This window comes from Athene noctua, chromosome 29, assembly GCF_965140245.1.
Source record: "Athene noctua chromosome 29, bAthNoc1.hap1.1, whole genome shotgun sequence".
NCBI classification, from domain to species: Eukaryota; Metazoa; Chordata; class Aves; order Strigiformes; family Strigidae; genus Athene; species Athene noctua.
The window spans coordinates 3,950,652-3,975,270 of NC_134065.1; the positions used below are offsets into that span (position 1 = coordinate 3,950,652).

General features: G+C 65.0%; 4 protein-coding genes across 6 annotated transcripts; 3 read left to right on the forward strand and 1 right to left on the reverse strand.

The window, feature by feature from the left end:
* Positions 1-789: 789 nt before the first annotated feature.
* PRUNE1 (prune exopolyphosphatase 1) lies at positions 790-4,402 on the forward strand. Its single transcript, XM_074929328.1, has 8 exons — positions 790-921; positions 2,114-2,218; positions 2,305-2,510; positions 2,745-2,929; positions 3,029-3,187; positions 3,310-3,404; positions 3,489-3,647; positions 3,786-4,402. The coding sequence occupies exons 1-8, from the start codon at positions 883-885 to the stop codon at positions 4,104-4,106; spliced, it is 1,269 nt and encodes a 422-aa protein (XP_074785429.1). The 5' UTR covers positions 790-882; the 3' UTR covers positions 4,107-4,402.
* Positions 4,403-8,197: 3,795 nt separating this feature from the next.
* Positions 8,198-11,325, forward strand: LOC141971752 (uncharacterized). The gene is made up of 2 exons (XM_074929321.1): positions 8,198-8,278; positions 9,406-11,325. The coding sequence occupies exon 2, from the start codon at positions 9,515-9,517 to the stop codon at positions 10,970-10,972; it is 1,458 nt and encodes a 485-aa protein (XP_074785422.1). The 5' UTR covers positions 8,198-8,278; positions 9,406-9,514; the 3' UTR covers positions 10,973-11,325.
* Positions 11,326-12,567: 1,242 nt separating this feature from the next.
* CDC42SE1 (CDC42 small effector 1) lies at positions 12,568-17,457 on the reverse strand. Of its 2 annotated transcripts, XM_074929341.1 has the most exons (6): positions 17,368-17,384; positions 16,506-16,584; positions 14,187-14,394; positions 13,985-14,095; positions 13,518-13,592; positions 12,568-13,390 (listed from the first exon to the last, which is right to left on the reverse strand). In XM_074929341.1, exons 3-5 carry the CDS (start codon positions 14,238-14,240, stop codon positions 13,521-13,523), a joined length of 237 nt encoding a protein of 78 aa, XP_074785442.1. In that variant the 5' UTR covers positions 14,241-14,394; positions 16,506-16,584; positions 17,368-17,384; the 3' UTR covers positions 12,568-13,390; positions 13,518-13,520. The 2 variants fall into 2 exon arrangements, with proteins under 2 accessions (XP_074785442.1, XP_074785441.1); XM_074929340.1 differs by lacking the exon at positions 16,506-16,584 and having other exon boundaries at positions 17,368-17,457.
* Positions 17,458-20,072: 2,615 nt separating this feature from the next.
* On the forward strand, positions 20,073-23,759 carry MLLT11 (MLLT11 transcription factor 7 cofactor). 2 transcript variants are annotated; one of them, XM_074929338.1, is made up of 2 exons: positions 20,073-20,273; positions 21,895-23,759. In XM_074929338.1, exon 2 carries the CDS (start codon positions 21,902-21,904, stop codon positions 22,169-22,171), a length of 270 nt encoding a protein of 89 aa, XP_074785439.1. In that variant the 5' UTR covers positions 20,073-20,273; positions 21,895-21,901; the 3' UTR covers positions 22,172-23,759. The 2 variants fall into 2 exon arrangements, with proteins under 2 accessions (XP_074785439.1, XP_074785440.1); XM_074929339.1 differs by lacking the exon at positions 20,073-20,273 and adding an exon at positions 20,367-20,899.
* The last annotated feature ends 860 nt before the right edge of the window (positions 23,760-24,619 follow it).

Below are 24,619 nucleotides of genomic sequence, written 5' to 3' on the forward strand. Positions count from 1 at the left end.
GAGGAAGAGGAGGAGGAGGAAGAGGAGGAGGAGGAGGAGGAGCAGGCAGCCGCCCGCCCGCTGCCGGTTCCCTCTGGCACCGCCGAGCCGTCGGGGCGAGCCGGCAGCTCCCCGGGGCGAGGCCGCGCCACCGCCCCAAATCCCCGATTTTCCCGTTTCTGCCCCGTTTCGAGGCCCGGGGCCGGGCAGGAGCTGGGGGGGGGGGGGGCGGTGGGTGCTCCCCCCCCCGGTTTCACGCTCTGACGGGTGCGACGGCCCCGGGGAGGGGGGGGGGCGGCTGGTTAGCGGTGGCGGTTACTGGTCACCAGTAACTAGTCACTGGTCACCAGTCGGGATGCGGCGCCGCCAGCCCGGGCTGGAATAAAAGTTGGGGGGGGGGGGGGGGTACGGCCTGTCTGGGGGTTCCCTGGGGGGATCTGGGGGTGGTAGGGGGGCTGGGGGGGGGGCAGGTGTCGGGAGGGTTTGGGGTGTTAAGGAGTGGGGGTGTCAGGGGGGTTTGGGGTGCAAAGAGGGTTTTGGGGTGTCGGGGGGGGGGTTTGAGGTGTTGAGGGGGGATTTGGGGTGCCGGGAGGGTTTCAGGGTGCCCGGGGGGGTCTGGGAGGGGGTAAGGGGTGCCAGGAGGGTTTGGGGGTGTCAGGGGGGTGCCAGGAGGCCTCTGGGGGTGTTGGGGTGCCGGGGGGGGGTTGGTGCTGTCACCCCCCCCCCAACCCTCACCCTCCGCCCCCCCGCCCCGCCCCCTTCCCGGCAGCCAGCGCGGGAGGCTGAGGAGTCGGGGGGGGGGGGGGGCGGGCCGTGCCGGGCCGTACTGGGCCGTACTGGGCCGCACTGGGCCGGACTGGGCTGGGCGGGGCCGGGCGGGTCGCGGCGCGGATCGGCGCCGCTATGGAGCGGTTCGTGGAGGGGAACCGGGCGGCTCTGCAGGTAGCGGGGCCGGGGGGGGACACGGGGTGCTCAGGGGTTTGGGGTGCGGGGGGGTCAGGGTGCCCAGGGACTGGGGTGAGGGGCGCGCAGGGGTTTGGGGTGGAGGGGGGAGCTCAGGGTGCCCGTGGAACTGGGGTACAGGGGGTGCAGGAGGAGATGGGTGCCCGGGGGTTTGGGGTGCAGGGAGGAGTGGGGTGCATGGGGTGGGGGGAGAGGGTGCAGGGGGGTCAGGGTGCTCATGGAACTGGGGTGCAGGGGGCTCAGGGTGCCCCGGGTGCAGGGGGAGATGGGTGCCCAGGGATTGGGGTGCAGGGAGGAGTGGGGTGCACGGGGAGAGGGTGCAGGGGGGTCAGGGTGCCCAAGGATTGGGGTGCAGGGGGGACTGGGTGCCCAGGAAAGCAGGGTGCAGGGGGGAGCTGGGTGCATGGAAATCGGGGTGCAGAGGGTTTGGGGTGCATGGGTGCCCAGGGGAGCGGGGTGCAGGAGGAAATGGGGTGCCTGGGAGGGGGGGGGATTGGGGTGCCACAGCCGCACCGGGGGCTCCCCAGCACCCCCCTCCCCAGCCCTGCAGCCTCGTCCCCGGTCCCGCGACACGGGGGTGCAGGTGTCCCCCCCCAACCTGCTGCGGGGGGGTGAACGCCGCGGGCGGCTCGTACCGAATAAAGGAGCGAATCTGGGTTACGGCGTGAAATAATTGTCACCCAAAAAGGGCCCGGGGACACGGGCAGCCGGGGGATCGCTGGGGTGACACGGGTGACATTTTTTTTTGTTACTGTGGGCAAGAAACAAAAAAAAAAAAAAGGGGGGGGGTGAAATGTGGTGGTTTTGGGGGGCAGCCAGCCCCAAACTGCCTTCGCGGGCGCTTTGATCCGGGGTTTAAATGCCGAAAGGCTCCGGGGCTGCCACAGCGTCCCCCGGGGCGGGCAGGTCCCTGTCCCCCGTTTTCCCCCTCTCCCCGGGGCCCTGGTGCGCCCGTTTTGGTGCACGTGCCCCCAAAACGTGAAGCTTTTGTGCCAGAAATGGATCCCGGCCAGGTCTCGTCCCGAGGGCTCCGGGCTGGTTGGCGCCGCAGGGACGTCGGCTGTGGGTGACATCCACCAGCGGCTCTGGGGACAAAGGGGGGGGACACACACACGGGCTTGGGGGTCTCTGGGGGCGGCGCTGCCGTGCCTGACACCCCCCACCCCGGCAGGAGTGTGTCCGGCAGCACCGGGAGGTCCACGTGGTGCTGGGCAACGAGGCCTGTGACCTGGACTCCGCCGTCTCGGCCCTGGCCCTGGCGTATTTCCTGGCGAAGGTGAGACTCGCCCGCTGGCTCGGGGACAAACGGTGGCTTGGGGGACGCCTCACCGGGTGTCACCCCCCCTCCCCGCCCCGCCGCAGACCTCCCCGGCTCCCCAAGCCGCCTTCGTCCCGGTGCTGAACATCCCTCGCGCCGACTTCGCCCTGCGGACGGAGACGCGGTTCCTGCTGCGGGCGCAGGGCATCCCCCCCGCCTCCCTCATCTTCCGCGACGAGATCGACCTGGGGGGGCTGCACCGCGCCGGGCTCCTCTCCCTGACGCTGGTCGATCACCACGTCCTGCCCGGGTGAGCCGGGGCGGCGGAGGGGGGGACACGCAGGGACACCCACCCGCAGCCTCGCTTCCTCCTCGCTTGATTTTGGCCCAGGGTGGGTAAAACCGTTCCCTCTCCGGGGTGTTTTGGGGGGGGGGGGGGAGTTGAGGAACAAAGGGGGGCGTTTCTGGGCTCTGCCGGCGGTGACGCATCGCGGCCGTGCCGTGCGGGGGGGGTCTCACCCTCCCCGTCTGGCCCCCCCGCCAGCGCCGACGCAGCCCTGGAAGAGGCCGTGGTGGAGGTTCTCGATCACCGGCCGCTGGAGCGGGAGCGCGCGCCCGGCTGCCCGGTGACGGCGGAGCCGGTGGGCTCCTGCGCCACGCTGGTGACGGAGCGGATCGCCCAGGGCCCCCCCGGGGTGCTGGACAGACCCACGGCCGCGCTGCTGCACGGTGAGGACGGGCGGCCCTCGCCGAGCCCCATCCCGGAGCCGGGGGGGGGACAGATGGTGACAACTGACGGCCCCCGGTTGCGTCTCCCCGTCCCCACAGGCACCATCTTGCTGGACTGCGTGAACCTGAGCCCGGCCGCCGGGAAGGTGACGCCCCGGGACGCGGCGTGTGTCTCCCTGCTCGAGGCCCGGTTCCCCGACCTGCCGGCCCGCCACGCCGTCTTCGAGGCCCTGCAAGCGGCCAAGTTTGACGTCTCAGGTCTGGGCACCGGGGGGGTGGGGGGGGGCAGCACCCGGGGGGGTGGGTCCTGGGACAGAGCCCTCTCCCTGGGGACAGGGACGCGTCCCTGGGGCTCACGCTCGGCCCCTCTGGTGTCCCAGGGCTGACGACGGAGCAGATGCTGCGGAAGGACCTCAAAGCCCTCTCGGGCGATGAGCTGCTCCTCGCCGTCAGCGCGATCTACGTGGACCTGGAGGTGAAGCTCGACAAGGGGGGAAACTGAGGCAGGGGGTGGCACGAGGGGGACACCGGGGTGACGCCAGTGTCCCTCCTCCTCCAGACCTTCCTGCGCCGGCCCGGCTTGCTGCAGGACCTGGACGCTTTCTGCCAGGCTCGTGGCTACGCGGGGCTGGTGGCCATGACGATCTCTTTTAACGAGCGCAACGAGGCCTCCCGGCAGCTCGCGGTCTACAGCCGGCGCGAGCCCCTCCGCAGCGCGGTGAGTTTTGGGGGGCGGGAGGTCGGTCCAGGCACCCCAAATCCCTCAGCTGGGGTAGGAGCCGGTTCTCAGCTGCACTTTGCCCCCGATTTTGGGGGCGCGGGGGGGGTCCCAGCCGCGGCGCTCCCTCCCCTGCAGGTGTGCCGGGCGCTGGAGGAGGCGTCGGCGCCGTCCCTGCAGCTCCAGCCCCTGCCGAGTCCCTGGTCCTGCCTCGGCGCCTACGCCCAGGGCAACGCTCTGGCCTCGCGGAAGAAGGTGCTGCCCATCCTGCGGGCAGCCCTGGGGGGGCCGGGCGCTGCCGGGGGGCCGGAGGAGGACGTGGGCCCGCCGCCCACCCCCATGAACAGCCTGGTGGAGGACTGTCCGCTGGCGCAGGCCGTGCCCCCCCTCTGCCCCCAGGACGTCCTGGAGCGGGTCAGCCGCATCGCCGCCGGGCAGCCCCCCGCCTCCCCCAAATAGAGAGCGGCCGCCCGGCGGCTTCTGGGGCCGTACGAGGAGGTGGGGTCCCCGCGCAGGTCTTGGGGGGGTGCCTGGGCGTGGGAGGGGGTCGTTGGAGCTCAGCTTCCTCCGTTAGAGCTCGGCTCCCCGACAGAGATGCGCCCTGATCGCAGTTTGCCCCCCGGCCCGGCGGCGCTGCCGGGGTTTGGTCCCCCCCGGGTGGGTTTTGGGGGACGCCGTGGGCCGGGGCAGCGCTCGCACCCACTTAACGAAGGCACTGGGGGGGCTAATGAGGTTTTGCTGTTCTTCCTCCCTTGGGGGGGCTGTGGGGGGCCCCGGGGGTGGGTCTGGGTGCGCAGCCAGCGCGGGACCGTCACCCACGTGCTCCGAGGATTAAATTTCCCTTTTCTTCCAGTTCTGGCTCTCGGCTTTTTCTTCCGCGACAGGTCCGGTGCTGCCCGCTCCCCCCGGGGGTGCCTGCCGCGGCCCCCGTCCTCCCCACAGGCATCTTGGGGGGGCGAACCCCCTCTTTTCCTGGGGTGCAAACCCCCCCACCAAGTCAGGGGAGCATTTTGGGTCCCCACAGCATTGGGGGGGTCCCTTAGTGCGGCTGAACCCCCAAACCCAGCCCAGCCGGGAGGAATCCGGTTGTGCCGTCAGGAGCCGTGGCCTCTGCCGGCCACGAATGTGGCCAAACCAGTTTGGGTGAGCCACCAGTGCCCCCGCCAGAGCCCTTCACTGGTCGGGAGCCCCAGGGCGAGGGAGGCTCCCCGGAGAGGTGACCAGCCCCCGTGGTGGGAGTCTCTGAGGTCTCGTAGAGGGTTGAGCGGGGCTGCGATGGGGTCCCCCGGGAGCGTCTGCAGCAAGAGGGGGGCTGGCAGCTGGCGGGGGCCGGACACGGAGGACGAGTGGCCGGAGGGGAGCGTGGGTCTGGGCGTGGTGGGAGCCCAAGCGGAAAATGAAACAAACCCTTTGCCGAGCCACGGATCCCTCTGGTCGCCCAGCGCGGGACGCGGGACAGCGGAGACGGGGCTTGGTAAAAGTGACGCGGGGTGGAGACTCCCCTGAGTTTCTCCGAGGAATGTCCCAGACGCTCCCGAGTGACGCGAGATCGAACAAAACTTCATCCTTGAAAAGAACCGAGGGCTGACAAAAGGACCGTCCTGCCTCGGGAGGTGCCGGAGGCTGCACGAGCGCCCGAGAAGCAGCAAAATGAGCAAAAATCTGCAGTAACTGGGGGAAGGGTGAATGCGGGAGGGGGAGATTGCGACCACCAGCTCAATTCCAGACCGGGAAGACTCGTCCCCCCGCACCTGTGAGGAGGAGCACGGCTGCTCCTTCACACAGCGAGCGCGGCGGATTTAAATAAAACCCACAGCAGAAAATGCCGAGTTCTGCCCCGAGTGAGGGGGTCGCCCCCAAACCTACCCCAGTGCGAGGGGGCGCCCCGAGGGAGAACACTTCAGAATTCCCCTTGAGGAGACCGTCCGGCTCCTGTTTTACAAAGCTCCAAACGCATCACAAACACCCAAACAAAATCCAAACGCATCACAAACACCCAAACAAAATCCAAACGCATCACAAACACCCAAACAAAATCCGGAGTCGGGCGTCCCCGCAGCAGCGTGTGGATCACGCCACCACCCTCTACAAGTTCCAGTACCGACCCCAACAGCTCTACAACGCGGAGTTAATTCAGATACAACTTACTGGGATGTAACCAGTGCCCGGCGCTCACCTCCCAGAGAGCTGTCGCAGAGAATCCCCCGACCAGGGAATCGCTGCCCCCAAAACACTCCGGCGTGCGCTGGAGTCCTCACGATTCCTCTGGTCTGTGGAGGCTCCGGAGAGCGGGTCCCGTCTGGGTGCTCAAATTCTGTTACTGAAAATCGTAACCAAAAGCTGATGACGGTTTAGAAAGGCCACGGTGGTTTATTGGAGCGTTGGGTGCGTGGAGGATTTCTCCTCCTAATGTGCGCACCGAGGGGAGGAAGCACACGCGTTGGATACGTGAAAAAAAAAGAATATTTATACAATTCCTGAGAAGTTCCTGCCTGTCTCCGGGACAGCGCCTTGCGAGGCTGCCCCCGCGCACGCAGACTTGCTTATCTTGTCTGTGCAGAGTTTACACGCAGGAGGCCTGTTATTCCTCGACCAACGGTTTGAGTCTTCGGTATCATCTACAGGAAGCTGAAAAAAATCATCCGGCAACAACCAATCGTTCTCCGGGGACCTTTTAAGGTCTTGCGAGCGGTACTGGGAGGAATCCTGCCCCGGGGAGGGGGCTGCGAGGAAGGTCTGAGCCGTGGGGTCCCCGCTGCTGTGCGTCACGTGGAGGGGGGAGCACCCAAAGTGCCCCAAATCCAAGAACCGTTCGGTGATCAACTGGCCCAGGGACCTCCCCCTAGTTATATAAAACCTGCCCCCCCAGTTTGAACCCCACCTAAAGAACGGGCGGTTCACTGAAGCCTCCTCTAGAAGAGAGGGAGAGGTATGGAAGTTCCGAGCTGCGGGTTGGCTCGGGGGGAGGCGAATCCTCACAGGGTCGAGGGGAACGCTCAGGTGGGAGAGTCGGTAGCGGCGTCGGACAGCGAATTGTTAAAGCTGAGGCTGCGGAACCGGCGTTTATTTACACGGAGTCCTCCGGCGGGGGCGAGGGCTGCGGCGAGCGGCTCCCGCGCCGGGAACAAAACCAGCGGGAGGTAGATCGGGTACCGGCACGGCAGCGTGAAAAATGGGAAGAAATCCGAAATATAGCGAAAGAGAGAAAGCTTTTAGTAGGGTGGGTTGCTGCAGACCCGGTGGGAAATCACTCAGCCCACCGACTAAATCACCAGGTGGATTCGCTGGCCCGGTGGCAAGAACGGCTGCAGAAGGCGAGGAGGGAAAGTGGGAACGTTGGCTCGAAGCTGCAGGTGGGACGGGGCGGTCTGGGAAGCAGGGGGCTGCTGTGCTGGGGGGTGGTGACACAACTCCAGCGTTTCAGCGTGTGGCTCACACGGTCAGGAGAACACGATCCTCTTCGGGACCAAGCTCTGCGCTTCGGGGACCAGAAAGGGTCAGGGGACACCCGGCAGGTTGTGTCCCGGTTTGGGGGACACCTGGCAGGTTGTGTCTTGGTTGGGGGACACCCAGCAGGTTGTGTCTTGGTTGGGGGACACCCAGCAGGTTGTGTCCTGGTTTGGGGGACACCCAGCAGGTTGTGTCTTGGTTGGGGGACACCCGGCAGGTTGTGTCCTGGTTGGGGGACACCCAGCAGGTTGTGTCCTGGTTTTGGCCAGGACAGAGTTAATTTTCCTCGGGCTGGGAGGGGGCACAGCTGGGGGCTGGGTGATGGGTCCTTGGAGTCTTTGCTCAAAGAGGCGGAATCGGGAATCGTTGGTGCCGTCGGGATGTTTCCTGCTGTTGAGATCCTTGATGCCGTTGGGATCTTTGGTGCTGTCAGGATCTTTCCTGTTGTCGGGATCTTCCCCACTGTCGGGGTTTTTGGTGCTGTTGAGTCTCTGATGCTGTCGGGATCTTGCATGTTGTCGGGATCTTTCCCGCTGTCGGGATCTTTCGTGCCGTCGGGCTCGCTGCCGGGGCTTGCGGATGGTCACCGGGTGATGAGCACTCGGTGTATCGGGCTATTGGGCTTCCTACTGTTCCTGTTGTTTTGTTACAGTCACTAAACTCTTTTTATTTTGTGTGTGTGTGTGTCCCCTCTTTTACTGGGGAGCGCCTGGCTGCGTGGGGACTGCCCACCGGCCGGGACCGGAGCAGGACAGCTGGACCCCGCGATGGGTCTCGGCGGGAGCAGGAGGGGTCCCGGGATTGACCCAGGTGGGAGCAGCTCGGGAGGGCCGGGGGGCAGCAGCGTACGAGGTTCACAAAGTGGTTCCGTGGCTCGTTTCAACCCAACCGGATCCGATGGGACACGGGAGGCGCTTCCCGGCGGGCGCGTCCCCCCGGCCCCGCCTCGGCCAGGAAAGAGTTAACATCCCTCGGGGGGGCGGGGCACGGCAGGGCACGGCCGCTCATTGGAGCGTTCGCTGTCACGTGACGCCAAGTGTCTCACACTCGTGGGGTGGTTTTTTTGGTTTTTTGGTTTTTTTTGGTTTCCGGCCCCGGCACGGCGGGAGTTGCGGCGCGGTCGGGTCGCTGCTGGCGACGGGCTCGGGGCCGCGGGCGGAGACGCCGCCACATTTCACCCGGTTCGGACTCTGCTGTCGGTTTTTCTCGGCAGCTGTTTTTCAACCTACAAATTTCTTTAATTTCTTCTTCCGTCCCTCCCCTATTTCACCGCGGGGCCGGGGGGGGGGTGGGGGGTAAACAACCGGCCACGTGGCGATTGGCTACCGGTGAGCTCAAACCACGCCGGGACGCCCCACGCTCGCCCTCGGGCGACTTCGCCCCGAAGCGTCAGGACCCAGCGTGGGCCCGATGCAGGGACCGAGGGCAAGAGCCGTCGGGGAGTTCGCGGCTGCCCCCCACTCGCTGTGTCCGTTTTCCCTGGGAAGAGGGAGAAGGAAGCTCCAGCGAACCGGCTCCGCTGTCCTGGACAACCTGGTCGGGGGGACCTGTGGGACGGGGACCCCTGACCCTAAAAGCTCCTGTCAGTGCAGGAGCCCTGGGGGCCGACGGACTGGTTTGCAGAAAACGGACTCATTGAATCCACACCAAATCTGCACCGAATCCGCACCAAATCTGCACCGAATCCACACCACATCTGCACCGAATCCACACCAAATCTGCACCGAATCTGCACCAAATCCGAACCGAATCCACACCAAATTCGCACCGAATCCACACCAAATCAGCACTGAATCCACACCAAATCCACACCAAATTCGCACCGAATCCACACCAAATCAGCACTGAATCCACACCAAATCCGAACCGAATCCACACCAAAGACTTAAACAATTTGGTTACTACACGAATATCCCTTTTGTATAAATTTTGTCCTTTCGCGCATCCCAAAGAGCAGCCAACCCAGGAGCTGCCGCGTCTGGGCAAACCGAGGCAGGGTCTGTCCCCCAAAACGGCCGCCAGAGCCCCCCACTCTCAGCGCGCTGGTGCAGTGTATTAACATAGGCATTAGATTTCCTGGAAATGGGTCAGTGCTTCCCCGGGAATGATATAAATATTCATTTTCTGGATGTGTCTAACGAGCGTGCCTTTGTCCCTCGGCGTGCTCCTTAGGAGGAGGAATCCCCCGCGCAGCCAGCGCTGCCATAAACCCCCGCCGGGTTGGTTTGGGGAGTTTCCTTGGTTACGGTTTTCAGTAGCGGATTGTTCCATCTTTGAAATTATTTTCTCTTCTGTCTCTCTGTTGCAGGTGGGGGGTGACCCATCGCGGGACGGCCGTTCCCAGTCGCAGAGTGGATCGGTATTTCTATCGTCTGATTGATTCTGTTGGGGATATTTCAGCGTCGTGCTACGGGAGGATGGATTGGAAAACCTGTTTGTTCTCCATCGCCGTTGGGGCAGTGGGCTCGTGGGGAGGAGAATCCCCCGGTCTGGCCTGGAAGCTGATACAAGGGTTTATGCATATTTGGAACCACACGGACCGGGGGATATGTGTCGCCCTCCCCGGTTCTGCACCCGAGGGATTCAAATTTACAATGATTAGTCTAAACTTGACAAAGATACTGACAAACGAGTTAAACCGTCTCAACGGAATGGAGGGAAACGCCACGTGGGGGACGATGGAGTCTCCTTTTCTTGAACAGAAGGAGGGGCAACCCTGGAAAAGTAACGGGACGTGGATTGAACACACAAGGGCTTTGTATCAGCTCCCGAGCAATTCGACGTGGGAAGATCTGTGGAACCAAACTTGTTATCGGTCCTTAACCCCGGAGTCTAGTTCGGAACCAACAAACCCCACCCCTGTTCCCGTTCCGTGCACCATAGTGCCGTGGTGGGATTCCCCCTCCGAAAGTGGTTATTTTGAACACGAATTCAGCGCGCGCTGGGACGCCGACTGGTGCATCCACGTCCCTGCCAGCGCAGGGGCAGCGAAGCTGGTTAACGAAACCAGATACGAGTGGGCTTGGTCTCTGAAACAACTGTTTAACCCCAACCGTCCTCTGTCTGCTGCTTCCGACCTCCCCGACGGGACGGGGATCGGGTGGGAGGTGGGTGTCCGGAGCTGCGCCTACAACCAGGTCAGGCTCCCCACCGGGGAGACGCTCTGCTGGAACAGCCGAAAACGCCGGAGCGCTGCCCCGCGCCGCGCCGGCTCCTGGCTGAGCTGTTCCCGAATATTAAACTGCTCCACTGGAGCGGGTGACCCCTTAGAAACTTGGTATATCCCGGAACTGAGGACGTTTATTCGAGACATGTGCACTTGCTGGGGTTACCCCAACTACGGCTACCGGAATGGGGACGAGCGGTGTAACGGCTCCTTCCGAGACCCCAGCGTAGCGCTGTCCTGCGGCATCCCGGTCACGCACGGCCCGGATCCGCGGAAGCTCCGGAGCGCGGATGGCAAACAAGAGGAGCTCCCCCGAGACGACCCGTTTGATTGCTTCCAGGCGCGGTACGCGGCCCCGCGAGGGACGGTCTGGGCGTGCTCCAACGGCAAGTTGTACTCCCAGTTGAACGTGTACGACATGGCCGGCCTGCGCTGCTCCATCGCGCTCCCCTCCACGTGTCCCTCCGGAGCGTTTAATTTCACATCTCGCCGCAACAGGATACAGCGAGATCTCGGGAGCCCGGCAGACGCCCAGGGAGGGATGGAGGGGATACAAATACCCGATTCCCACGCATCGGGACAAACATTTGCGTTACAAACAGAGGCGTTTTTCACGCGCCATCTGCGCCGCCTCCACCGCTCTAGAGACGAACGAGGCCGGCGGCGCCGCGGAGCTGCCTCAAGCGACGCGCCTGGCACATGGGTTTGACGGGCTCGGCCCCGGCCCGCGGCCGTGCTGAAGCCTCTCGGACTCACGGGGTGGGGGAAAACGCCTTATAAATATCGGTCTTACAGTCTGCTGTGGCTCTCTGGTTTAAGCTGGGCCTTGCAGTAGCTGGATGTACGCACCCAGACCCTCGATCTCTTTCCTTCCCTCTCTCCCCCCTTTTCTCTCTCACTAGGCAGAGCACGGCTCGTTGCAATCCAGCTCATTGCAATCCAGGGGTGAATTTTGATAAAGTTAATGGATGTCCAGAAGCTTTTGTTAGAAAATAAACCCTCTGCAGAGGAGAAGGCCTCTGGTGTGGGACACGCTCTCCCCCAGCCAAGGGAACCAGCGAACCTGTCACTCCCTCTCCCGCTGTGGGTCGAGCGGGACACGACGCCGGGTCCTCTCCCGGGGGCGACGTGGGGCTGGTGTCCGGGGTGGGACTCCCGGGACCCCTCCCTGAGCCCGCCGGGTGTGGGGGGATGATCGGTGCTGCCCGTGCCACCCTCCGCTCCGACCAGGCCACCTCGGCGGGGGCTCGGGCACCACCCTGCTCCTCGCCGCCCGCCTCCTCCCGCCCAGCAGCATCCCCGGTACGGCCACGCCACGGACAACCTGCTCGGGGGGGGTCCCCGGGGGGGCTGGGATCCTCCCCACGTGCCCCGTGCCTCAGTTTCCCCCAGCTGATGGGCCGCACCGTCCCTCCGGGCACCCTGGAGAGGACGGTGGGCGCCTGCCACGTCCCGGTGTGCCCGAGCGGGGCGGGGGCACGGAGGCAGATCCCCTCCGCCATGCTCTGGGGCCGGATCGGCGGGGAGCGTGCGAGGGCTCGCGGGGCGCGTGCGGGGGGTGGCCCCGAGCGTGCCGGGAGGGGTGAGCCCTGGAGCACCCCGGAACTTCCCCGGCTCCAGCAGAGCCTCCAGGCTGGGAGCACCATCCGCCCTCCGACGCGCTCCCGGCCCTTTCCCAAGCGGGGTTGCCGGCACCCGCGTGTGCAAGGCCTCGCACGGGGACGTTCACCTCCTCCCTGTGCCAGCTCCTGGTGAACCAGCCCCTCGCACGAGGGTGTAAGGAGCTGGGTGGGGGCCTCAGGCTCCCCCCATCTCCCCCAGCCCCACTTGCAGCGGGTTTGCCACCCGCGCGGCGCGCGAGGCCCCTCGGCAGGGCCGGCCTTCGGCGGGGGGGTCGCGTGGCACCGGCCGCGGGGGCTTTTCTCTCCCCGCAGCCGGGACGCGACGCGGTGACAGGGACACGCGGGGCCGAGCCGTGGCCTCGGGGGGATAAAGGACGTGGGTGGGAGCGCGGTGCCCAGCGTGTGCGTGGGGGGGGGTGTGTGTTTTTCTGGCAAATTCGGCAGGAGGAGGGAGGTGAGGAGCCCCGGGCAGCTCGCAGACGCTCCTCGGGCCAGCACAAGGGTTTTATTTCAAGGAAGGGGTGGGGGGGTGGGGGGGTTGTTCTTCCCAGGGAGGGGAAAACCGAATCGAGCATCGGCGCTCGCTTCCCAACACCGAGCGCGCCGCGGGGCGGGAGCATCCCGGCGCGGCGTGGAGCGCGGCGAAGGGGGAAGCCTCTGCCAGCCGGCCGCGACGCCCGGCACGTGCTGGTCAATATTTAATCCCGGCGCTATTTAAATTATATACACCCGCGCCCGAATTCAGGAGCCTCAGTCCCTTCTCGGGTTGGGCCCCGTCCTGCCTCGGCCGGTGCCGGTGAAACCCTGGTGGCGATCCCGGGTGGAGGTGATCCCACCACGGTCCCGCCTCTGAGGCGGCGGAGGCTGCCCAGTCGGTTGTTTGGAGCTTAAAAAAAAAATATATTCTAAAAAAGAAGGAAGGTGGCAGTTTGCCGGCGGAGGAGACGCCGGCTGGAGGCACCGCGGGCTCGCTGACGGCGTCGGCATTGAGCTGCTGCCGGTTGGACGCTGAAGCGTCGGGGTTTAATCCCGGTTTTGCACCGAAGCGTCGGGGTTTAATCCCGGTTTTGCTCTTCCGGAAGGGCACCAAATCAGCCTCCGCACCAGGACCGGCCTCGCCGCGAGGGGTGACCGAGGCACCGCGGCCCGGAGCCGAGAGGGGCCCATGGGAGGTGCCAGCGTGGAAAAAGGGAAAACCGGGAGGATTTGGCACATCTGGGCTGCGCCCGGCAGCTCCTGGTGCGCTGCGGGGGGGCGGCTGCGTCCTTGCGGCGGGAATGGCGGTCGGGCACGGGGTGGGGGCTGCCGTCCCCGCTCCCTCCCCGCGTCACCGACCCGATGCCTCTGGGGACGAGGGATTTGCCGGGGGGACGACGACCAAAAGCCACCGGGAGCCGGGCGAGGATCGCTCTGCATAAATTACCGCGGGGTTAAAGCACTCGAGGTCGGCTTCTCCTCCGTTGGGGGATCAGGCAGTTCAAGTCTGGGCTGAAAAAGCCAGGAATCTGCAAAGGCCAAGAGGTTGGGTTACGGAACCGCGCAAGCGGTGGCTCGTCCGGGTGTTAATCAGTGGCGGTGCCCCGGAGCGGGAGCGCGGGTGCCCAGGGCCGCCACCGCCGCCCGCGTACTCACACGCTACAAGACGCGGGAGTTGCTCCACTGTCGCTCCCGACCACCCTTGGACCTCATCTCCTGGACGGCGCCGGTCTGCGGGGAGGGTGCAGAGGTGTCAGCGCCGCTGCGAGACCCGTCACCCAACTGCGCCGCCCCGTCACCCAAGCGTAAAGGCTGTCACCCAAACATCAGGCTGCTTCACCCCAACCCAACCCAACCCAACCCAACCCAACCCAACCCAACCCAACCGTGAAACTCTACTGCCCCAGAAACAACACCCACCACCCAACTGTGACACCCACCACCCAACAGTGACACCCACCACCCAACTGTGACACCCACCACCCAACAGTGACACCCACCACCCAACTGTGACACCCAACAGTGAAACCCACCACCCAACTGTGACACCCAGCACCCCAAAAATGACACCCATCACCCAGCCATGAGACCCAGCACCCCAGCCGTGAGCGTGGGTCGGGTACCATGGGCAGGCCCTCGCCCGCAGCCATGTCGCCAGAGCCGATGTGCGTCAGGTGGACAAAGTTCATGGGCTCCCCGATCATGGAGCGGTCAATCCGTCTCCTCCTCTTCTTCTGGAAGCAGATGAAGGCCATCAGCCCCCACCGAGCCCACAGCCCCAGGACCCCACACCCTCCCCGAACCGCCCGGGCTGAAGCTACTCACAGGCTGTGGCTTCTCTACAACGCAGCAGCCCAACTTGTGCCAGAAGTCGCTCATATTCGCGGTGGCAATGGCCAGCTTCCCCCCGTGCCGGGCCAGCTGCTGGGGAGGGGGGGGCCACGCCGGTGCAGAGACCCCCACGCGGGGTCACTCCATGGGGACTGCTGGGGGGACCTGGTTGGGGTGGCACAGCGTGGAGAGGAGCAGCCGGCTGCGGGGGTGAAGGGAGGAGTGAGGCCTGCGATCCTGCCTCCCCAAATCACCCCCAAATCCACTGCCCAAACGGAGCCAGAGACCCCCCCGGGACCCTGGGCATCACACTGGGACCCCCCCAGGGGTCACGTAGAGACTCCTGGGGACCCTGGGCATTGCACAGAGACCCTGAGGGGGCCCCCTGGGCATCGCACAGTGACCCCCCCAAGGGACCCCCTGGGCATCACCCAGAGACCCCCAGGGACCCCTTGGGCATCACACAGAGACCCCCCCAGGGACCCCAGGTGTCACACAGAGACTCCTGGGGACCCTGGGCACCGCACAGAGATCCTGAGGGGCCCCCCTGGGCATCGCACAGTGACCCCCAGAGACCCCTTGGGCATTGCACAGAGACCCCCCTGGGGACCCCAGGTGTCACATAGAGACTCCTGGGGACCCTGGGCCTCACACAGAGACCCCAAGGGACCCCCCGGCCATCGCACAGAGACCCCCCCCGGGACCCCGGGCACTGCACAGGCACCCAGAGGAACTGTCCCCAAGGCCAGGGCAGGATCTGGTCCCGGCCCCCGCCCCGGTACAGGAGGCGGCTGAGGGATGCTGCAGCAGGATGGGGGGGGACAGAGGCAGCCACGGCAAATCCCAACTCCCTGAGCCAGGCAGCTATAAATATCCCGGCCTTTCTGAAAAGGGGCCGGAGGTTGAGCTCTTCCGCTTCGGCTCGAAAAGCAGATGGGGGAAAAATAAATGGGTTCTGCCCGCCTGGCGCAGCTCAACCCCAAAACCCTACGGCCCTGGCTGGGGTAGCCGCGGGGGGTGTGGAAAGCGGGGTTCAACCCCAAAATGGGTGCTCTCCGCCCCCCCCCCAAGGAGAGACAAGTCTTTTGCTGCAAAAGCACCCGTCGGCGCACACAAAACTCACCCACCCACGGAGGGCCGCGCCTGGGCACAACCCTGTATCAGCCGCTGGAGAGTCGCCACGCCGGCGCGGGGGGCAGCCGCGCCGAGGCAAGGCCGAGGTTTGGCGGAGCCCGGCCGCGGCGGCAGACAGGAAAAGTCCTTCCTCTGCCCCTGCACCGGCGGCGCCGGACGGGTCCGGAGTCCAGGGCGGGCGACCGGCGGTTCCTGCCCGCGGCCGCCGGGTGCTGGGCCCGGCACCCCCCAAAATCGGGGTGCAGACCCCCGCCGGGGGCGCCCGGGGATGTCCCGGCACCTCAGGGCCGCGTCGCCTCGGGGCTGTCCCCGCGGGGGCCCGCGGGCAGGACCCGGCCCCGGGGTGACCCCGCTGCCCCCTGGGGTGACCCCGCGCCCGGCAGCACCCCTCAGGTGTGCTGACACCCCCCGGGGCCCAGCCGTGCCCGCTCCCCCCGCACCGACCGCGGGTCCCGGCGGGGAGATTTGAAGGCGCGACCGAAGCAGCCCCCCCCTCCAACACCCCAAGTGCCCCGCGCCCCTCACCCCGGCGTCGGGGCTCTGCCCCCCAGCGCCCCCCCCGCGAGCGCGGCCGCTGAGAACGGGCAGGTTGTGACATGTCCGGGGCGGCGTAAACCGGGGCCGTGCCCCCAGCAGACCCGCGCACCGGCACCCCCCGGCCGACCTCGGGACCGACGGACGGACGGACAGAGCGGGGGGGGCAGGGGGGGTGTTGTGCTTCTCCTTTTTCACCCCATTTCCTTCGGAAATGAGGCTGCCGGAGCCGGCCCCCGCCATCACGCCCCGGCTCGCTGCCGGATCCGGCAGCACGGCGGAAACGCCTTGGGGGGGGGTGAGGGGGCACCCCCAAAAATCGGCCATCGCAGCCAGCCCCCGAAGCGCTGGGGGAGCCCCCGCGGGGAGCCCCGGGCGCGGGCTCAGCCTCATACGAGTCACCGGCGACTTCCCGTGTAAACCCCGAGGGGTTCAAGCCGGCGCGACCCCCCCACCCCCCCCCCCTCCTTCCTGCCCCCCAAAACCACCCCCCGGCACCCCCCGGCCCCGCGCCCAGCGAAGGGCCACGGCCGGGGCTGATCCGGCCGCTCCTCCCGGCTCGGGCCCCGCAGGCCGCGGCTGCCCCCGCTGCCCCCCGCAGCCCCCCAACCCCCGGGGGGGGGGTCTCCCGCGCCCCCCTCTCACCCCTGCAGCGAGTTGTGTCCGGTCTCAGCCCGGCCGGGCCTTGGGGCCTGGCCCCGGGGCGGGCGGCAGCGGGCTCGGCCTGCGCCGGCACAACACAAAATGACTTCCCTGTTGGGAAACCACCGCTCGGCGGCTTCTGCGTCACCGGCGGGGACCGGGGCGAGCAACGAGGCTGGTCGGGGTGGGGGGGCCCCGCCAGGCCCCCCCCCCAGCGCTGCGGGACACCCGCCCCCAGGGGTCCCCCCAAGCTCGGGAGGGAGGGCGGCGTGCGGGGATGGGGCCGTTGCCGGGTGGGAGCCCCGGGACCCCCCCGGCTGCGGGCCCGGGACCCCCGGGACGGGGACGCAAAGTGGAGGGAGAAGCCCCTTGGCCGCCGCCACGGGGACACCGGGTGCCGGGAGGGGTGGGGGAGCCGTGGGGCCGGTAGGGCGGGGGGGCCCGGAAGGGCTGCAGGTCTCGGGGGTCACTCTAAGGCTGGGGGGTCCCGGGGGGGCTGGGGGGATCCCGGCAGGGCTGGGGGGGCCGGGAGGGGATTTGGGGGTCCTGGCAGGGCTGGGGGGGGGGTCCGGACAGGGCTGAGGGTCCCGGCAGGGCTGGGGGGTCCCGGCAGGGTTGGGGGGGGTGTCGCGGCAGGGCTGGGTGGTCCCTGTAGGGTTGGGGTCCCCAGCAGGACCCCCCGGTTCGCCCAGGGGGCTGCAAGGGGGGGTCCTCCCGCCGCCCCCCTCCCGTCCCGGTGCCGCCCCCGGTGCCCTCCCACGGCGCTTTCGGGGGCCCTTCGGCGGGGTCGCACCCCTCGGGGAGCGGGGGGGGGGGAGGGAGGGGAGGGGGGAGCCGTTCCCGGTCCCGGTGGCCGCCCCGTTACCTGCCCCCGGCGCAGGGTGCGGGGTCCCGGTGCGGGTCCCGGTGCCGGTGCCCAGCTCGCCGCGGGCAGGCGTGGCCCGGCCCGGCCCGGAGCACAGCTCCCACCCTGGACACCGCCGGCATTGCAGGCGCCGCGGCCGCGGGGGGGCCGGGGGTCCCGGCGGGGCTGGGGGGGCCCAGAAGGGCTCGGGGGGTCCTGGGGGGACTGGGTAGGATGGGGGGGGGTGTCCCTGTAGGGCTGGGGGGTCCCGGGGTCTCAGAGGGGCTGGGGGGGGTCCCGGCGGGGCTGGGGGTCCTGCTAGGGAGGGGGGGTCCGGGGACTCGGGACTGCGGGGGGGCCCTGGCAGGGCCGCGGGGGGGGTTGGCACAACTGGGGTCCCCAGTAGGGCTGGGGGTGCCCCGCTGGGGGTGCAGGGGCTCGGCACTGGCGGAGGACCCCCCCATAGCTGGGGCTCCTGGGGGGCCCTGTTAGGTCTGGGGGTGCCCGGCCAGACTGGGGGTGCCCACCAGGGCTCAGCCGCGCTCCCGTCCGCTCCCGAGGCCCAGTCACGCTGTCCCCGCGGGGGTGCCCGAGCGACAGGGACAGAAACACCCAAAGGGTGGGAAACCCCGGGGCCACCCCACGGCGTCACACACAGCGCCCGGGGCCGTCCGCTTGCACAACACCCGCTGTGGCCCTGCCGCTGCCACCGCCACCGTCACCGTCACCCGCCATCGTCCTGCCACTGCCGCTGTCACCATCACCGTGCTGCCACCGCCACCGTCACTGTCACCTGCAATCGTCCTGCCACTGTCACCCGCCATCATCCTGCCAGCACCACCATCACCAGCCATCATCCTGCTGCTGTCACCCGCCATCGTCCTGCCACCATCACCAGCCATCATCCTGCCGCTGTCACCCGCCATCGTCCTGCCACCATCACCTGCCATCGTCCTGCTGCTGTCACCCGCCATCATCCTGCCACCACCGCTGTCACTGTCATGGCCCTGCCACTGCCAATAACACCCGCCACAGCGCTGCCACCGTCACCCGCCACGGTCCCGCCACCACCGCTGTCACCAGCCAAACCCCACAGCTCCAGCCACCGGCCAAGCCGGACTGGGAGCTCCGGGGTGTCCCCTCCTGGGGGTCCCCAGCCCACTCGGAGGGACCCACACCCGGGAGTCCCCTGGGGGAGTCCCACAGTGTCCCTTCCTGCGACAGCCCCCGAACCCCAACTGTCCCCGTCGCTCCCACTCCTGAAACCCCGGACAAGGCGGCACTGTCCCCGCTCAGTCGGGTCTCTGTCCCGCACCCGGCCGAGCCGTCGGGGCTGATAAAGAGACCTCATGTCAGCTGAAGAGCCCTTTTTATTTTTTTTTTTTTTTTTTTTTTTTTGGCTTCTTGTGCTGCCAGAGGACACTGTCCCCCGGGACAGCCCCCCCTGACAATGTGTCTGCTGGGCCGGGGCGCGGCCTCCCGAAACCACCGGCTCCAGAACTGCTGCAGGGAACAGATCGGGGCCCTGCGGCACGGCGGGACCCCCCCGCCATGTCCCCCCTCTTCACCCGCGGGGTTTGGCCCCAGGTCCCTTCTCGCGGAGGGACGTCGCAGGTTTGCGTGAGCCACCCCCCCTTTCACAGGTGACACCCTGAGGGGAAGGGATGGGTCACAGCCCGCTCCCTACGGAGTCACGGAGCCAAGCTGCACCCCGCGGCCCTGGGGATCCCCAAAATCACGGCAGCTCAGCCCCCCGGCAGGGATCAGCATCCTCGGCTGGGCCCCACGTTGGCACGTTCCCCACGCCGGGGAAATAGTCTGGGTCTATTTAGGAGGGGACATGGGATCCGCTTGGCTCCCGGCGGCGGGGAGAGGAGGAGGAGGAGGAGGAGGAGGCAGAAATAGCCCGGCTGAAAGCTGAGCGCTGACAAAAGCACTTGGCACCGGCGGAAACAAGCTGCGCACGGGGAACGGGGGGGAAAAGGGAGAAAAAACCCACCCGTAAAGCCCCAGAGGAATGCTGATCCCAGGCACGGCCCAGGGGAGAGGAGGGCGAGGGCCGCGCTCAGCCCCGCAGGGGTGTGGATCCCGCCTGTGCCCCCCAAAAGGCTGTTTCGGGGCCCAGCGGTGGCCGGGGCGGGGAGATTCAGGGTTTTCTTTGCCGCCCTGCTCCGGGGTCACCGTCCCCCGACGCCGCGGCGGCGCAGGGGCCGTGGTCGTGGCCTGGCGCCCACGGGTGCCGTGGCGGGGAGCGGGGGGCAGCGCGAGGCGCCCCCCCCTTGGTGCGGAGCAGCCCCTCTCCCAGCCCTGGCGGCGGTGCCGGCTCTGGGTGTCTCGCTCCTATTTCTGGCTCCGCGTCTGCCTTCAGACACAAAGCCGAGATATTTTTGCCCTACAGCATCAGGACCAAACACCTCCAGACTCAGACACGACGCAAAAAAAAAAAACCAAAACACCCTTATCTAGGTTTTTTTGCACCAAACCTCCCTGCGCTTGACCTGCAAAGTGCCCTCTGCCAGCCCAAGGTTTGGGGGTACCGCAGCACCCCCATTTCTTCGCAGGCAGGTAAAGAGAAACGGTGCGTTACCCCTCCGAACCCTGAGCTGGGGGCTTCGGGGGGGAAGCGGGAGTTGCTGCGGGAAATCTCCCATCCTCTCTAGGTTTAATAAATCCCCGTCTCAGGGGTCCATCGCGCAGGATCCCCCCCACCCCCTCCAAGCGCGGCTGTGGCGGCCGTCCTCCCCCTCCCCGGCGCGGGTGGGAGCCGCTGACTCATCTGCCCACCGTGCCCCCCCTCCCCGAGGAAGGGGAACGCTCGGAGCGGCTGCGAGGGGCTGCATTGCAGACCCAGCCGCGCCAGCAGACAAAAGCGACGCTGCGACAAAGAGCGCCGAGTCCTCCATCCGCCCATCGCCCTTCCTCGACAGGTGAGGGCTGGTGGCATGCGGGCGGAGGGCGAGGAAAAGCCAGAGGAGGATTTTTGGGGGTTTTTTTGGAAGAGATTTGGGTGGAGGGGGGGTCTTTGCACCCCAGAATTTATTTTCTTTTTTTTGGTTTTTTTTTGGGGGGGGAAACATGAGCAACAATCAGCTCATGTTGGGTTTCCAGATGATTATTCCATGCAGTGATTAACCAGATGAAGGTGGTTTTGCCCCCAAGGGACAAGCGGACCACACTGATCCCGGGGGAAATGCACTTTTTTAGGGGTGACACGCAATGCAGGAGGTTTGGGGTTTTTTTTTTCCCCTGTATTGAATTTCTAGAGATCTGAATTTTTTATTTCTTCTCACCAAACTCCCTTTTCCCCCCTTCAAAGCTTTAAAACCCGCAACATCCGTCACCGTTAAACCCTTCGCTGCTCTTTGCAGAAGGATCCCCAGGGGTGTCTCCCCGGGGGAAGAGGCGATTTCAAAGCGGTGGCTCGATTTACCCGGGGGGGTGACGGGTGACACAGGAGCCTTTCATAGCCTCTGAGCCACATCGGGAATCTTAAATTTAGCAGCTGGTCACCCCGCATCGCGCGGCCGGGGAGCGAGGGAGGGCGTGATTCGAGGTATGTCTGAATCATCCCCCAGGATTCCGATTCCCAGGGCTTAAAACAAGGAAATCAGTGGGAAAAGGAGGATATTTTGGGTCGGATGGTTGATTTTTTTTTTTTTTCCCCCCCCCCACCTCCGCTGACAAACGCGGGGAGGTGAGCGACATCATCCTGCCAGGGAAAAGCAAGTCAGCGCGGCAGTGACTCAGCTCGGGCTGTGCAGGAGAAAACGCTGAACCGCGGCCGCTCCTGCTCTGCCCCGGGTCTCGGTGGATCCGGGTGGGGTCGCGGGAGGGGCTCTGCGGCACGGCACGGGGGGTGGCGGGGCACGGCGGGGTGGGGGGGTGCGATGGCAACTCCTTCCAGCCCCTTCTAGAGGGTTCCGCCGCGGTCCCCTGGGGTGGCGTGATGCCACGCGGGCCAGCGAGGGAGGGGACGGCTCTGTGGGCAGTGGGGGGACGCGCAGGGACCCCCCCCTCGCTGCCGGCTCCGTGGGGGGCTCGGCACAGGGAAAGGGCGAGAGGCTTTTGCATGGTTTGGTGGAAAAAGGGTTCGTTCGGATCCGGGTGTCTGGGATGTGGGGGACAGCCCGTCTCTGCTCCCCGCTGATGGCACCCCGCAGGCACCGAGGTGCCCGGGATGGATGTCGGGAGATACAGGCGGGAGGGGGCTCCCCCCTCCCCAGCCTTCATTCCCACACTCCCCTTTGTGCGGATGGGGAAACTGAGGCACAGGGCGACGAGTCCCATTGCTCCAAATTGCGTCTCAGCAAGGGCCGTGACCGAGGCTGTGGATAAGACCAGGGGTAGAGCTCAAGTCTGCACTTAGACCCAGCCTAGACCCCGTGACACCACACTCTCCCGCCCCAGTGATATTTTTGGGGGGTACCCTGTGGGATTTGGTCAATATGGCAACACTTGAGAGCTTCGGCCGCTTTGGGGCAACTCCTGTGCCTTTGGTCGAGCTTTTCGCCCCCTCCTCCTCTCCCCTCACCCCCTTTGCCTTCCCAGCCTGAAAATGCTGGACACCATCAGCAGCCAGTACGACTCCTTCATCTACTGGAGGATGCCGATCCCGCGGCTGGACGTGGCAGAGCTGGAGGGGCTGGGGCTCAGCGACGTGGCCCTCTACAAACCCAAAGGAGGGCTGGGCAAGCTCGTCGGCGAGCGGGACCAGGTCAGCCAGGACATCTCCGAAGAAGAGGACAGTCTGCTGCAGTTCAACACCTTTAATTTCTGGAGAGCTCCTATCGCCAGAATTAGCTCTTTAGATTTTGATCTAATTTGAAGCTCTCCTTTCTGCCCCTCCTCACCCCCCCTGCCCTCTCCCACTCCGCTAGGCATGCCAGGATTTGGTTTTGTTGTCGGTTTGGAGGTTGTTTTTTGTGTTTCTGGGCGGTTTTTGACATTGCTAATTAACTCAGCAGTTCACCCCGGCCCTGATTGGCGATGGGCTCCCCGCAAAGCTTCAGCCTCTCTCCACCCTCCCCCTCTTTTCCTCCCTTCTTGCAGTAGCGCTGGAAACACCACGACGGTGCAAGCAGGGGGTAACAGCAGAGGGGGCAAATACAAGGGGAGGGGGCGAAAAGAGCCACCCCACTGCCCCACGTCCGCATGCCAGAGGGTGCGGGAGGTGCTGGGGGGGTTCTGCCACCACCCCACACCCTGCGGCTGTGTGACCGTGGGCGTCCCCGTGCCCTGGGACGAGGGTTCGAGCTCATTTCTCCTGTGCTTTTTTAAGAAACTCGTTTGTGCAAAGGGAGCGGCGCAGGACTGATGGGAATCGTCTTCGTTTCACAGAAAGCATCGTCCGCGCTCCTCTCCCAGGGACGCAGAGATCCTCTGCGCTCCCCTGGCCCAGTTTCTCCAAAAGCTGCTTCGCTTGTTAAAAACCTTCCCTTGGGGCTGCCAAGTGGAAGAGGCAGGGGTGTGCTCTGGACACGGGCACAAACCTTTCTTGAAAGAAATCATCTCTTTGAGCCTTGTGGCTTTGAGCCCGAGCAGGAGAAATGATGGCCAGGAGGGTAAATGCACATGGAAATGTTCTGACCTTGCTTGGTGGGGTCCAGGCTGGATGTTCAGGGCCTCAATTTTTTTTTTTTTGCCTCCCCCATGTGCTTTATCCCAGGCGTGACTCCTGACAGGGTGTATCATGGGGTCCGGATGGGTAACGAGGCTGAGCTGAAAGATAAGATGGGGAATTTAGTTTCATCTTACCCCCAAATGAAAACGTCTCTGGTTCCCCACGCAATTAATCAACGCCTCTAAAAATAACAACAAAAAAATGCTGCATTCACTCAAGTGGAAGCCTTTTGTTTTTCTCGGGGAGGTTTTCACCTGTGCTCTCTGCAGGCTGAGGTTTATTTCTGAGCATCATCTGAAAATGGGGAAAAAAAAGCCAACTCTGATAATTTCTGGCTTTCACACATTTTTCTTTTTCTTTCTTTCCCCCCCCCCCCCCCCAAGATTGTTTTCTGGGAGAGTGAACACAACTGGTTTGTCTTCTTGAACGTGCTTTCTTTGGGGTGAAGTTGTGATGTGGCACATCCTGAAACTGTCCTAAGAGCTGGGGGGGGGGGCATATAGCCAGGGGGAGGTTGAGGCACCACTTAAAAAGTGCCCAAAAAAGAGGCAAATATTGGGAAAAAATGCACTGTTATGAAAAGGGAGCGCAGCTCTCCTGTAACCTCCAGAAATGACCCAGCCTGCTGACTTTGAACCACCCATGTAAAACCAGAGGTGAAAAATGTAAACCTTCCTATGCAGAGCTGCTTGATTTCTGTGTTCCCAGCCGGGAAAACCCACAGGAGAAGTTATTTATTATGAAACTTTAAATAAATAAAAATGATTTAAAAACATACACGTTCCTGCGGACACTTGAAAAATCCACATAGACCAGCTTCGAGTTCTTCCCACAATTTGCCATTAAACTGGTTTAAAACTTTTTACAGCGAGTTGAGAACAGACATAATGTCTCTGCAAGCGCCGCGGAGGATTTAAGCGTGGAAAAAACTAAGCCTAGGGGATTATTTTAATTTAAAAAGATCGCTATTATTTAAAATTCAGCTTTCCCAAACCCCACAGGAAAATGTCCCAGTGAAGGGTTTCCCGTTTACCTCACAACAGGCGCTTTTAACGTACCAGAGGTACCTGAGCGGGCAACACACCAGAGAGGGGGGTTTGGAAACCATTTCTTCAGGGGAGCCCACTCCTATACAGGAAGGAATTCAGACTTTAGCTACATATATACACATAAATAAATATATTTATAGACCTAAACCTATCAAAAAGCCAAAAACTCAACCAAAACCAAACGCCTCGCCTGAGGGAGGCGCCGCCGCCTTTTTATAGTTGGCGCCTAAACGCCTCTGCCGGAACTAACTACAGAGCCGCGTCACCCCCGTCCGCCATTACAGGGCGGTTAATCCCACCGGATATCCTTCCGCTGGAGAAAGTAATCCCCTTCCAGCGCTCCCCCCGCGTGGCTCGCCGCCCTCCTGCAGGCCCCTGGGCGGGGAGAGGGCCGCGGAAATGAAGGAGAAATTTTCTAAGCCCGTCCCGTGCTGTCTGCGAGCAAGGGGAGGCCCACCCCGCCCTTCCTCCGCCGCTACCGGCGGACTCTTTGCTTACATCGCGGTATCCTTCCGCCGCCTCGCTTCCGGGTCGGCCATTTTGTGTGGCGCGGCGGGAGGGGCGGGAACAGCCGCGGGGTGTCCGGCGGGGGCGGGGGGGGCGG

Excerpts from the sequence above, each read along its gene's own strand:
- PRUNE1 (XM_074929328.1), top strand. The coding sequence starts at position 883 with ATGGAGCGGTTCGTGGAGGGGAACCGGGCGGCTCTGCAG. Across the intron at positions 922-2,113 it reads GGAACCGGGCGGCTCTGCAG|GAGTGTGTCCGGCAGCACCG; the intron begins GTAGCGGGGCCG and ends CCACCCCGGCAG. Across the intron at positions 3,188-3,309 it reads GGCCAAGTTTGACGTCTCAG|GGCTGACGACGGAGCAGATG; the intron begins GTCTGGGCACCG and ends CTGGTGTCCCAG.
- LOC141971752 (XM_074929321.1), top strand. The coding sequence starts at position 9,515 with ATGGATTGGAAAACCTGTTTGTTCTCCATCGCCGTTGGGGCAGTGGGC.
- CDC42SE1 (XM_074929340.1), bottom strand. The coding sequence starts at position 14,240 with ATGAGCGACTTCTGGCACAAGTTGGGCTGCTGCGTTGTAGAGAAGCCA. Across the intron at positions 14,096-14,186 it reads TTGTAGAGAAGCCACAGCCT|AAGAAGAGGAGGAGACGGAT; the intron begins GTGAGTAGCTTC and ends ATCTGCTTCCAG. Across the intron at positions 13,593-13,984 it reads CGGGCGAGGGCCTGCCCATG|ACCGGCGCCGTCCAGGAGAT; the intron begins GTACCCGACCCA and ends CCCTCCCCGCAG.
- MLLT11 (XM_074929338.1), top strand. The coding sequence starts at position 21,902 with ATGCTGGACACCATCAGCAGCCAGTACGACTCCTTCATCTACTGGAGG.